At 37.5% G+C, this 13,204-nt stretch overlaps 1 protein-coding gene across 1 annotated transcript; it reads left to right on the top strand.

Annotated features, from left to right (window-relative positions):
- The first annotated feature begins 2,397 nt into the window (after positions 1-2,397).
- On the top strand, positions 2,398-3,502 carry LOC140597481 (olfactory receptor 4K15). Its single transcript, XM_072746076.1, has one exon. The coding sequence runs from the start codon at positions 2,445-2,447 to the stop codon at positions 3,417-3,419; it is 975 nt and encodes a 324-aa protein (XP_072602177.1). The 5' UTR covers positions 2,398-2,444; the 3' UTR covers positions 3,420-3,502.
- Positions 3,503-13,204: the final 9,702 nt, after the last annotated feature.

The following is a 13,204-nucleotide window of genomic DNA, read 5'->3' as shown; positions in this document are numbered from 1 at the left end:
AGGGCAAATCAACTGAAAAAGAATGCAGTTCTATCAGAAGTAAAGAATTTGTCTTTAGAGTACACGTATTTAGAATTTAACTCATTGTTGTTTCCTATATTAAGAAACCCGGCTCTTGATTGGATTAACTGGCCCAGTATTTTTTCCCATGAAAAACTGGGTCTTTTCTTTTCCTGGGTCCGCCAAGAAGCCATTGACCAGGAAGAGTAGAGCTTGTAGATTTATTGGGAGGATAATTCCTGTGGTGATTTTCTCACATGACTGGATTATGTATTTTATTCCTATATTTCCAGAAAGTCATCTCTGCTATGCCTTTCTGTTGTATCTCTAGAAGGTCCCCCTGGGAGACTCATTTCCTGTGCTTAATTTAAGGCTTTGCTGTTTCTGACAGGACACATGTGGATGCCTATTGGTTGGTCTTGTTGGATATCATTTTCCCTCCTGCTTCCAGGCATTCAAAGTAGTATTTGTGCCAAGGAGTCTAAGAGTCAGGGTGTTTCCTGGGGAGGATAGGCCATGTGTGCACCTGGAGTTAACTTAAAATCAGGCTACCAAGAAATGATGAGGAAGAGAGAAGAAACGCACCATGGAGAATGTGGTGGCTCCTCAAAGACAATTTATTCCATTGTTAAATTTACTTCCATCCTGCTCTGACTTCAGACTCTGCTGTTAGTCCCTTCTGAAATCCTAGAGCCATATTTTGATACATCTGGTGATGATAAGTGAATTACTTTTTTTGTGGGAATTTTCTAGAGAAGTAGAGATTTGAAATATAGTAGTGAGTTCCTGAATCTGATTCCTAGGAGTTAAAATTATTCATCACAGCCCTGTCTTTATGTGTAAATGCTCCAGTGAAACTCAAGGAAACACTAGGCAATTTGCAATTAGATCTAAGAAGACATTAATATAAAAAAAAACTGCAGATAGTTAGAAATCTGAATAGATAAGACACTGTCTTCCAAATACCTGATTTGGATATAGAAAGATATATTTCTCTACATTTCACCTTTTAATTTTCTTATTCACTATACAATGTTTACAAGCTCTAATAGTTTATAAAAATAAAAACAACATGAAAAGGAGAAAGTGTTGATAAAATATAATGCGGAATAATTGAGTAAAAGAGAAGGAACTTTTTATTTATGGTCTGAATTTCTTACTATGAATACTATTGTGCAATATAATTTCTAAAATCCCCACCAAATCAAATCTCAGTCATAATTCAGTAATACATCCATGTGAATTAACAATACCTGAGCTTAATGAATCTTAATATCAGGGAGTAATTAAAGAGAACAAATGCACTAGATTCCTTCATATAATAGAAGTCCAGGAAGAAAGGAGTCACAACTCTAGGAAGAGTTTCAATAAGCTCTAGAGCTTTGGGTTTTGCTGGGTTTTGTATTTTAGTGCATACATTTTGTAACTAAATAGATACGGGAATAAGATCTAATCACTCAAGGCAATGATTCTGCCTGTGAGCTCTTAACACAATATATTGGTGTCCCTTTTATCTGCTGGTTAATGTTTTATTAACAATAAAATATGCACAGAAGTACACAAAGCAGAATTACACATCTTTTTAAAAAAATATTTTATTTATTTATTCATGAGAGACACACAGAGAGAGAGGCAGAGGGAGAAGCAGGCTCCATGCAGGAAGCCTGATGTGGGACTCGATCCTGGGACTCTGGAATCATGCCCTGAGCTGAGTGCTTCAAGTGCTTAACCACTGAACCACCTAGGCATCCCAGAATTACACATCTTTTTAAGTCTTAGCAAAGCAAACACTTCCATGTACTTATAAACCACATCAAGAAACAGAACATTAGCAGCACTTCAGAAGCCCTTCCTGTCACCTTCCAGTGCCTATTCCCCTATGACCACCACAGGAGCTTTATAATATCATAGAATAGTGTAGCTTATTTTTGAACTTTATTCGAATAGGTTTGTACAGGATATACACTTTTGTGTCTACACTTGGGGGTCAATATTGTGAAATTATCTCCCTCTGTGTTAGCCATTCAAACTTTGTTACATCATTTATTGTAGAGAAAATGATCCAGCTTGCCTCCCTGTAATTTTGTAGTCTGGATCTCTATAGGTCAAGAAAACATTCCAAGATTTTCAATTCCATTTTTAGTGTAAATAGATTATACTCCTCAAATTCACATAACTGGATATACCAATGTCAAACATCTTCTCAACTACTCTCCCCTCCATCTCTCTTTAGTGTTGTTTTTATGCTGTCGATATAACTTCCGATGATGCATGAAAATTCAGATACATAATATAAGTAGAAATAAGTAGAATCTCTAAGGAAGATTCTATAAGTAGAATCTCTAAGGAACTCGGAAGTGGAACTCGGAAGTGAAATCCATGCTCACTGATTGATCTCTGTCTCTCTCCTACTCAGGTAACAAGATAAGTTCCTTCCAAAGTCAATGAATGAGACAAATCATTCCCGGGTGACGGCGTTTGTGTTGCTGGGACTCTCTAATTCCCGGGAACTCCAACCTTTCTTGTTCCTCATATTTTCACTACTTTACCTAGCAATACTGCTGGGAAACTTTCTTATCATCCTTACTGTAACCTCAGATTCCCGCCTTCACACCCCCATGTACTTTCTGCTTGCGAACCTCTCTTTTATAGATATATGCGTTGCCTCTTTTGCTACTCCCAAAATGATTGCAGACTTTCTGGTTGAGCACAAGACTATTTCTTTTGATGCCTGCCTGGCTCAGATTTTCTTTGTCCATCTTTTCACTGGCAGTGAAATGGTGCTCCTTGTATCCATGGCTTATGACCGTTATGTAGCTATATGCAAACCTCTCCACTACATGACAATCATGAGCCGTCGTGTTTGTATTATTCTTGTTCTCATCTCCTGGTTTGTGGGTTTCATCCACACTACTAGTCAGTTGGCATTTACTGTTAACTTGCCTTTTTGTGGCCCCAATGAGGTAGATAGTTTTTTCTGTGACCTCCCCCTAGTGACCAAGCTGGCCTGCATAGACACTTATGTTGTCAGCCTACTTATAGTTGCAGACAGTGGCTTTCTTTCTATGAGTTCCTTTCTCCTTTTGGTTGTCTCCTACACTGTGATACTTATCACAGTTAGGAACCGCTCCTCTGCTAGCATGGCAAAGGCCCGCTCCACATTGACTGCTCACATTACTGTGGTCACACTCTTCTTTGGACCATGCATCTTCATCTATGTGTGGCCCTTCAGTAATTATTCTGTTGACAAAGTCCTTGCTGTATTTTACACCATATTTACTCCTATTTTAAACCCAGTTATCTATACTCTAAGGAACAAAGAAGTGAAGACAGCTATGACGAAACTGAAGAGTCAGTATCTGAAGCCTGGCCAGGTTTCTACAGTCATAAGAAATGTTCTTTTCCTGGAAACAAAGTAAAGTTACTCAACTGTAACTGCTGTAGCCTTATCTCTAGACAACTACAAATAGAATCACTATGATGTTAAAGGACATTATTTTGATCAATGGATGGGTTGATTAACTCTATTGAAATAGTAATGATAATAATAAAAGCCAGAGAATGAACCTTACTGATATTTTGATTCTCTTTCATTAGTGTGTGTTTTATTTCTATTTCTTATTTTTTTATTTAAAAATGTTTTAAATTTTTATTTATTTATTTATGATAGTCACACAGTGAGAGAGAGAGAGAGGCAGAGACACAGGCAGAGGGAGAAGCAGGCTCCATGCATCGGGAGCCCGACGTGGGACTCGATCCCGGGTCTCCAGGATCGCGCTCTGGGCCAAAGGCAGGCGCTAAACCACTGTGCCACCCAGGGATCCCTTTATTTAAAAATTTTAATATATAGCCTTTGAATACATTGAGAAATGGTATTTATTTATATATAATAAATAAATTGTACCTCTTCCTCTCAAAACAATACAGCTCAGATGACAATTTTGGAGTAATAGATATTTATCTCCCTACAATAGAGAAAATAGATCTATTTCTGTATATATGATATATTTAGATAATATTACATTTCACACAGTCCTAGATAATTGACAACACATAAAGACAATTATATGATTGGTGTTAATGTTACAGTACCATGTAAAATAGCAAGGCTATCTAACAAAGCATTTATAGTCAACACTTCCACAAATCCTTCTTCAATGTTGCTGCTTAATACATATTAATCATGGAAAACAACTTGCTGAATAAATTTATTCACCAGAGCATTTTGTATTTAGTTATGTTAATTTATGATTTCTTTATTTTTAATAAATTTTTTTATTTGAGGGAGAGAGAGAGAGAGAGAGAGAGAGAATGAGTATGAGCAGGGAGAGAGGCAGATGGAGAGCTAACAGGAGAAGCAGGCTCTTCACTGAGCAGGGAGACTGATGTGGGGCTTGATCCCATGTCCCTGGGACCATGACCTGAGCTGAAGGCAGGAATCTAACCGAGTGAGCCACCTAGGAACCCATTAATTTCTGTTTAATACTGATAAAATAACCTGGGAAATTTCAGAGATGAGTTATAATTCTCTACCACTTGTTATCATATTATGGGAGACTAATACTTCATACAAAACACTCTGTCATCACATAAGTCTTCCTAATTCCTGTCTTTTCAGACAAGGTAGTTTTTTAATATTATTAGCTGGTAGAAATAATCATTTTTCTATGTGGACTTATTTAGTTAAAATTTTATTTTTAATATTGCATAATGAAGGTACAAAAAATGACAGAATCATATTTTTAAAAAGATTTTATATATTTGAGATAGAGTGAGAGAAAGAGAGAGAGCACACAAGTAGGCAGGAAAGGCAGAGGGAGAGGAAGAAGCAGACTCCCCAGCGAACTGGGAGCCCCACAAGGGACTCAAGGGATCATGATCTGGGCTGAGGCAGAAGCTCAACTACTGAGAAACCCACATGCCTGAGAGAACCCTCTTTCAAGAACTTTAAGGGAGCCACGAATTTACTCCTCCATGATCACTTATGAAAATAAGACTTTCTAGGAATCCTTATTATAGTTTATTGGAGGCTTTTACTCTTTCATTGCATTCAAGTTTTTCCTATATTTTCTACTGTGTTCTAGTTTCACAATCTGTTATAATGTTACCTGTTTTGTGGACTCTGGTTCTTAGAATCTGTGAAAGTGGGATCCCTGGGTGGCGCAGCGGTTTGGCGCCTGCCTTTGGCCCAGGGCACGGTCCTGGGGACCAGGGATCGAGTCCCACGTCAGGCTCCCAGTGCATGGAGCCTGCTTCTCCCTCTGCCTGTGTCTCTGCCTCTCTCTCTCTCTCTCTGACTATTAAAAAATAATAATAAATAAATAAATAAATAAAATTAAAAAAAAATCTCTGAAAGTAATTCTATAATTGTTCTTACTGAAATAAAAAATAAGTTCTCCCTTTTAAGCCATAGGAAACTTATTTATTATTGACCTAAAGGCAAAAGCAATTCTAAGAAGGAGTTTTATAGTGATACAGGGATACATTTAGAAATAAGAAAAATGTCAAATGAACAATCTAACCTTAGACCTAGAAAAAGAACAAGAGCAAACAAAGCCCAAAGTAGCAGAATAAAAGAAATAATAAAGATTAGAGTGGAAATAAATGAAATAGAGACTAAAAAATAAATTAAAAGGTTCAATAAAACCAAGAGATAGTTCTTTGAAAAGATAATTAATTGAGAAATATATATCCAGAGTAATCAAGAAAGAAGAGAGGACAGAAATAAAATCAGGAATTAAAGAGCAGTTTCAAATGATACTACAGAAATAAAAAGTATTATAAGAGAATACTATGAAAAATTATATGCCTAACAAATTGAGGGAACTAGGATAAATGGATATATCCCCCCCCAAAAGTATATCTAACATCCTAAAAACATCTTCCAAAGCTGAATCAGAAACAAATAGAAAATTTGAATAAATCAATTATTAGTAAATAAATAAAAATTGAATCAACAACCAAAACATTCCTAAGAAATTAAAGCTCAGGACTGGATGGATTCAAGGTAAATTCTAACCAATATTTAAAGAACAGTGAATACTGGGGTGCCAGGGTGGCTAAGTCAGTTAAGTGTCCAACTCTTTTTTTTTTCTTTTTAATTAATTTTTATTGGTGTTCAATTTACCAACATACAGAATAACACCCAGTGCTCATCCTGTCAAGTGTCCCCCTCAGTGCCCGTCATCCATTCCCCTCCAACACCCGCCCTCCTCCCCTTCCACCACCCCTAGTTTGTTTCCCAGAGTTAGGAGTCTTTATGTTCTGTCTCCCTTCCTGATATTTCCCAACATTTCTTTTCCCTTCCTTTATATTCCCTTTCACTATTATTTATATTCCCCAAATGAATGAGAACATACACTGTTTGCAATGAAACGTCGGGACACCTGCACCCCAATGTTTCTATCAGCAATGGCCACAATAGCCAAACTGTGGAAGGAGCCTAAGTGTCCAACTCTTAATGTTGGCTCATGTCATGATCTCAGCGTTGTGAGATCATGCCATGCTGGGCTCATGCTGTGTGTAAAACCTGCTTAAGATTCTCTCTACCTGTCTCCCTCTGGCCCTCTCCACTTAGAAAACAAATATAATAATAAAAACAATAAGGAACAATTAATATGTAATACCTCACATCAACAAGAGAAATGACAAAAACCATATGATCATTTCAGTAGATTGAAAAAAAAGTATTTGGTAATGTAGATCACCAATTCATGATAAAAATCTTCAACAAAGTAGGTTTAGAGGAAAGATACTGGAGTAATAAAGGCCATATATGAAAAACCTGCAACTAACATCACACTCAATGTTAAAAAACTGAGAGCTCTTCCTCTAAAATAAGGAATAAGACAAAGATGTTTGCTTTTGTGACTTTCATTTATCATAGAACTGGAAATCAAGAAGTACAACAGAAAAAAAAAAGGCAATCATAATGGTAAAGAGGAAGTTCAGTTATCAGTACTCACAGACGACATCATCTATATACAGAAAACCCTAAAGGCTCTACCAAAAGAAACAAAACAAATGAACAAAGAAAGAAAAGACAAACAAAAACCAGATACATATATACAGAGAACAAGCCAGTAGTTACCAGAGGGCAGGTGGACGGGGGCGATGGCTGAAATAGGTAAAGAGAATTAAGAGTACTCCTACTATTATGAACACAGAGAATTGCATAGAGTGTTGAATCACTGTACTGTATACCTGCAACTAATATAACACTGTATGTTAATTATAGTGGAATAAAAAACAATAAGAATAAAATTGAGTTAAAACCTTTTCACCTCAAACTATTTCAAAAAAGAAGAAGGAAAGCCTCCAAATACATACTACAAGGCCAAAATAGATACAGATTACACACGCGCACACACACACACACACACACACACACACACACACACAATACAGGCCGAAATCCATCATTAACATAGATGCCTAAATCCTTAGCAAAATATTAGCAAATGAAATCCAACAATACATCAAAAAAATGATTCACCATGATCAGGTGGGATTTATTCTGGGGATGCAATGATGGTTTACTATTTGTAAATCAATTAACATAATATTCCATGTTTAAAAGGAAGCATAAGAATCATATGATCCATGTGACCAACTCAAAAAAATATAAAAGAAAAAGTATATGATGGCAGGATGAAAAAGATGATAAAAATCCTCATTAGGGGCGCCTGGGTGGCTCATTTGGTTGGGATGCTGACTCTTGCTTTGGGCTCAGGTTGGGATCTCAAGGTCCTGGAATCAAGCCTCAAGTCAGGCTCTGCATTCAGTAGGGAGTTTGCTTCAGGGTTCTCTCTCTCTATGCTTCTCCCCTTGTTTGCTCTCTCTTTCTTTCTAAAATAGGTAAATAAATCTTTAAAACCTCCAATAAAAGGGATTTAGAAGGAACAAAGCCGGGCAGACCAAGTGGCTCAGCAGTTTAGTGCTGCCTTCAGCCCAGGGCATGATCCTGGAGACCTGGGATCAGTCCCATGTCAGGCTCCCTGCATGGAGCCTGCTTCTCCTTCTGCCTGTGTCTCTGCCTCTCTCTCTCTCTCTCTCTCTGTGAGTGTCTCATGAATAAATTAAAAAAAATCTTAAAAAAAGAAGAAACAAAGCCCAACATAATAGAGGCCATAATGGAAAAATCCATAGCTAACATAATTCTCAATGGTGAAAAACTGAGAGCTTTACCTCCAAGATCAGGAAAACAAAAGGATGATTGCTTTTATTCTTCATAAAACTGGAAGCCTTTGCCATAGCAATCAGAAAACAAAACAAAACAAAACAAAATAAAACAAAACAAAACAAAAAAGGCAAGCATATTGCTCAGGAAGACTTTGAACTTTCAGTATTTGCAAATAATGTGAGAAAACCCCCAAAACCACACCAAACAACTATTAGAAGTAATAAATGAATTCAGCAAAGTTGCAGGATACAAAATTTATATGCAAAATTGATTGCATTAATATACACTAATAATGAAGCAGCAGAAAATTAAGAAAACAATTCCATTTACAATTGTACCGAAATGAATAAAATACCTAGAAATACACTTCACCAAAGAGGGTGAAAGGGTTGAACTCAAAACCTATAAAGCACTGATGAAAGAAATTGAAGATGATACAATCTAATGGAAAGATAGTCTGTGTTCTTATGGATTGGTAGAACAGATACTGTTAAAATGTCCATACTGTTAAAAGCAATCTACAGAGTCAATGAAATCACCATTAAACATTTTTAAAAGAAAGAGTGAAATATGGAACTATAAAGACATAAAAAATCCAAAACAATTTTGAAAAGGAAGAAAAAAGGTGGAGGTATCAGTTTCAGATTTTTTAAATAATAAATTTATTTTTTATTGGTGTTCAATTTGCCAACATACAGAAACACCCAGTGCTCATCCCGTCAAGTGCCCCCCTCAGTGCCCGTCGCCGATTCACCCCCACACCCTACCCTACTCCACTTCCACCACCCCTAGTTCGTTTCCCAGACTAAGGAGTCTTTATGTTCTGTCTCCCTTTCTGATATTTCATACCCATTTCTTCTCCCTTCCCTTCTATTCCCTTTCACTATTATTTATATTCCCCAAATGAATGAGAACATATAATGTTTGTCCTTCTCCGATTGACTTACTTCACTCGGCATAATACCCTCCAGTTCCATCCACGTCGAAGCAGATGGTGGGTATTTGTCGTTTCTAATGGCTGAGGAATATTCCATTGTATACATAAACCACATCTTCTTTATCCATTCATCTTTCTATGGACGCCGAGGCTCCTTCCACAGTTTGGCTATTGTGGACATTGCTGCTAGAAACATTGGGGTGCAGGTGTCCCGGCATTTCATTGCATCTGTATTTTTGGGGTAAATCCCCAACAGTGCAATTGCTGGGACATAGGGCAGGTCTATTTTTAACTCTTTGAGGAACCTCCACACAGTTTTCCAGAGTGGCTGCACCAGTTCACATTCCCACCAACAGTGCAGGAGGGTTCCCCTTTCTCCACATCCTCTCCAACATTTGTTGTTTCCTGCCTTGTTAATTTTCCCCATTCTCACTGGTGTGAGGTGGTATCTCATTGTGGTTTTGATTTCTATTTTTCTGATGGCCAGTGATGCGGAGCATTTTCTCATGAGCATGTTGGCCATGTCTATGTCATCTGTGAGATTTCTCTTCATGTATTTTGCCCATTTCATGATGGGATTGTTTGTTTCTTTGCTGTTGAGTTTAATAAGTTCTTTATAGATCTTGGAAACTAGCCCCTTATCTGATAGGTCATTTGCAAATATCTTCTCCCATTCTGTAGGTTGTCTTTTAGCTTTGTTGACTGTGTTCTTTGCTGTGCAAAAGCTTCTTATCTTGATGAAGTCCCAATAGTTCATTTTTGCTTTTGTTTCTTTTGCCATCGTGGATGTATCTTGCAAGAAGTTACTGTGGCTGAGTTTGAAAAGGGTGTTGCCTGTGTTCTCCTCTAGGATTTTGATGGATTCTTGTCTCACATTTAGATCTTTCATCCATTTTGAGTTTATCTTTGTGTCTGGTGCAAGAGAGTGGTCTAGTTTCATTCTTCTGCATGTGGATGTCCAATTTTCCCAGGACCATTTATTGAAGAGACTGTCTTTCTTCCAGTGGATAGTCTTTCCTCCTTTATCGGATATTAGTTGACCATAAAGTTGAGGGTCCAATTCTGGGTTCTCTATTCTGTTCCATTAATCTATGTGTCTGTTTTTGTGCCAGTACCACACTGTCTTGATGACACAGCTTTGTAGTACAACCTGAAATCTGGCATTGTGATGCCCCCAGATATGGTTTTCTTTTGTAAAATTCCCTGGCTATTCGAGGTCTTTTCTGATTTCACGCAAATCTTAAAATAATTTGTTCTAACTCTCTGAAAAAAGTCCATGGTATTTTGGTAGGGATTGCATTAAACGTGTAAATTGCCCTGGGTAACATTGACATTTTCACAATATTAATTCTGCCAATCCATGAGCATGGAATATTTTTCCATCTCTTTCTGTCTTCCTCAATTTCTTTCAGAAGTGTTCTGTACTTTTTAGGGTATAGATCCTTTACCTCTTTGGTTAGGTTTATTCCTAAGTATCATATGCTTTTGGGTGCAATTGTAAAGGGGATTGACTCCTTAATTTCTCTTTCTTCAGTCTCATTGTTAGTGTATAGAAATGCCACTGATTTCTGGGCATTCATTTTGTATCCTGCCACGCTACAAAATTGCTGTATGAGTTCTAGCAATCTTGGGGTGGAGGCTTTTGGGTTTTCTATGTAGAGTATCATGTCATCGGCAAAGAGCGAGAGTTCGACTGCTTCTTTGCCAAGTTGAATGCCTTTAATGTCTTTTTGTTGTCTGATTGCTGAGGCTAGGACTTCTAGTCCTATGTTGACTAGCAGTGGTGAGAGTGGACATCCCTGTCATGTACCTGATCTTAGGGGAAAGGCTCCCAGTGTTTCCCCATTGAGAATGATATTTGCTGTGGGCTTTTCGTAGATGGCTTTTAAGATGTTGAGGAATGTTCCCTCTATCCCTACACTCTGAAGAGTTTTGATCAGGAATGGATGCTGTATTTTGTCAAATGCTTTCTCTGCATCTCTTGAGAGGATCTTGTTCTTGTTTTTGCTCTTGCTGATGTGATCAATCACATTGATTGCTTTACAAGTGTTGAACCACCTTGCATCCCAGGGATAAATCCTACTTGGTCATGGTGAATAATCTTAATGTATTGTTGGACCCTATTGGTTAGAATCGTGCTGAGAATTTCTGCATCCGTCTTCACCAGGCTTATTGGTCTTAATTCTCCTTTTTGGTGGGGTCTTAGTCTGGTTTTGTAATTAAGGTAATTCTGGCCTTATAGAACGAGTTTGGAAGTATCCATCTCTTTCTATATTTCAGAACAGCTTTAGTAGAGTAGGTATGGTTTCTTCTTTAAACGTTTGATAGAAGTCCCCTGTGAAGCCATCTGGCCTTGGACTTTTGTGTCTTGGGAGGTTTTTGATGACTGCTTCAATTTCCTCCCTGGTTATTGGCCTGTTCAGGTTTTCTATTTCTTCCTGCTCCAGTTTTGGTAGTTTGTGGTTTTCCAGAAATGTGTCCATTTCTTCTAGATTGCCTCATTTATTGGCGTAAAGCTGCTCATAATAAGTTTTTAGATCGATTGTATATCCTTGGTATTGGTGGTGATCTCTTCTTTCTCATTCATGATTTTATTAATATGAGTCTTTTCTCTCTTCTTTTAAATAAGGCTGGCTAGTGGCTTATCTATCTCATTAATTCTTTCAAAGAACCAACTCCTGGTTTTGTTAATCTGCTCCACAGTTCTTCTGGTCTCTATTTCATTGAATTCTGCTTGAATCTTTATTAACTCTCTTCTTCTGCTGGGTGTAGGATCTATTTGCTGGTTTTTCTCCATCTCCTTTAGGTGCAAGATTAGCTTTTGTATTTGAGTTCTTTCCAGTGTTTGGATGGATGCTTGTATTGCAATGTTTTTCCCCTCAGGACTGCTTTTGCTGTATCCCAAAGATTTTGAATGGTGTATCTTCATTCTCATTAGTTTCCATGAATCTTTTTAATTCTTCCCTAATTTCCTGGTTGACCCTTTCATCTTTTAGCAGGATGGTCCTTAACCTCCACTTGTTTGAAATCCTTCCAAACTTGTTCCTGTGATTTAGTTCTAATTTCAAAGCATTAGGTCTGAAAATATGCAGGAGAGGATCCCAATCTTTTGTTATCAGTTAAGACCTAATTTGTGACTCAGTATGTGGTCTATTCTGGAGAAAGTTCCACATGCACTTGAGAAGAATGTGTTTTCAGTTGCGTTTGGATGTAAAGTTCTGTAAATATCTTGAAGTCCAGTCATCCAGTGTATCATTTAAAGCTCTTGTTTCTTTGGAGATTTTGTGCTTAGAACATCGTCGATTGTAGAAAGTTCTGTGTTCAAGTCAGCAAGTTTAAGTGTATTATTATCTAACTATGTCTTAACTTTGGTTATTAATTGATACACTTGGCAGCTCCCACGTTTGGGGCATAAATATTCATGATTGTTAGGTCGTCTTGTTTGATAGATCCTTTAAGTATGATATAGTGTCCCTCTTCATCTCTTACTATAGTCTTTGGGATAAACTTTAATTTAGCTGATATAAGGATGGCTACCCCTGCTTTCTTTTGAGGACCATTTGAATGGTAAATGGTTCTTCAGCCTTTTATTTTCAGGCTGTAGGTGTCCTTATGTCTAAATGAGTCTCTTATAGACAGCAAATAGGTAGGCCTTGCTTTTTTTATCCAGTATGAAACCCTGCGCCTTTTGATGAGGTCATTAAGCCCATTCACATTCAGAGTTACTATTGAAAGATATGAATTTAGTGTCATCATGGTACTTATTCAGTCTCTATTCAGATACCTGTTTTTGTGGATTGTTTCCTTGGACTTCCTCTTTCTTTTACAGAGTCCCCCTTCATATTTCTTGCATAGATGGTTTGGTGGTCACATATTCTTTCAGTTTCTGCCTATCTTGGAAGCTCTTTATCTCTCCTTCTATTCTGAATGAGAGCCCTGCTGGATAAAGTATTCTTGGTTGCATGTTCTTCTCATTTAGGACCCTGAATATATCCTGCCAGCCCTTTCTGGCCTGCCAGGTCTCTGTGGAGAGGTCTGCTATTATCCTAATGCTTCTTCCCATAAAAGTTAGAGATCTCCTGTCT

Source organism: Vulpes vulpes, unplaced genomic scaffold (genome assembly GCF_048418805.1).
Source record: "Vulpes vulpes isolate BD-2025 unplaced genomic scaffold, VulVul3 u000000715, whole genome shotgun sequence".
Taxonomy (NCBI): Eukaryota; Metazoa; Chordata; class Mammalia; order Carnivora; family Canidae; genus Vulpes; species Vulpes vulpes.
The sequence above is the reverse complement of the archived record's forward strand: the minus strand, read 5'-3'. Positions and strand labels throughout refer to the sequence as shown.

Coding starts and splice junctions, on each gene's coding strand:
- LOC140597481 (XM_072746076.1), top strand. CDS start 2,445: ATGAATGAGACAAATCATTCCCGGGTGACGGCGTTTGTGTTGCTGGGA.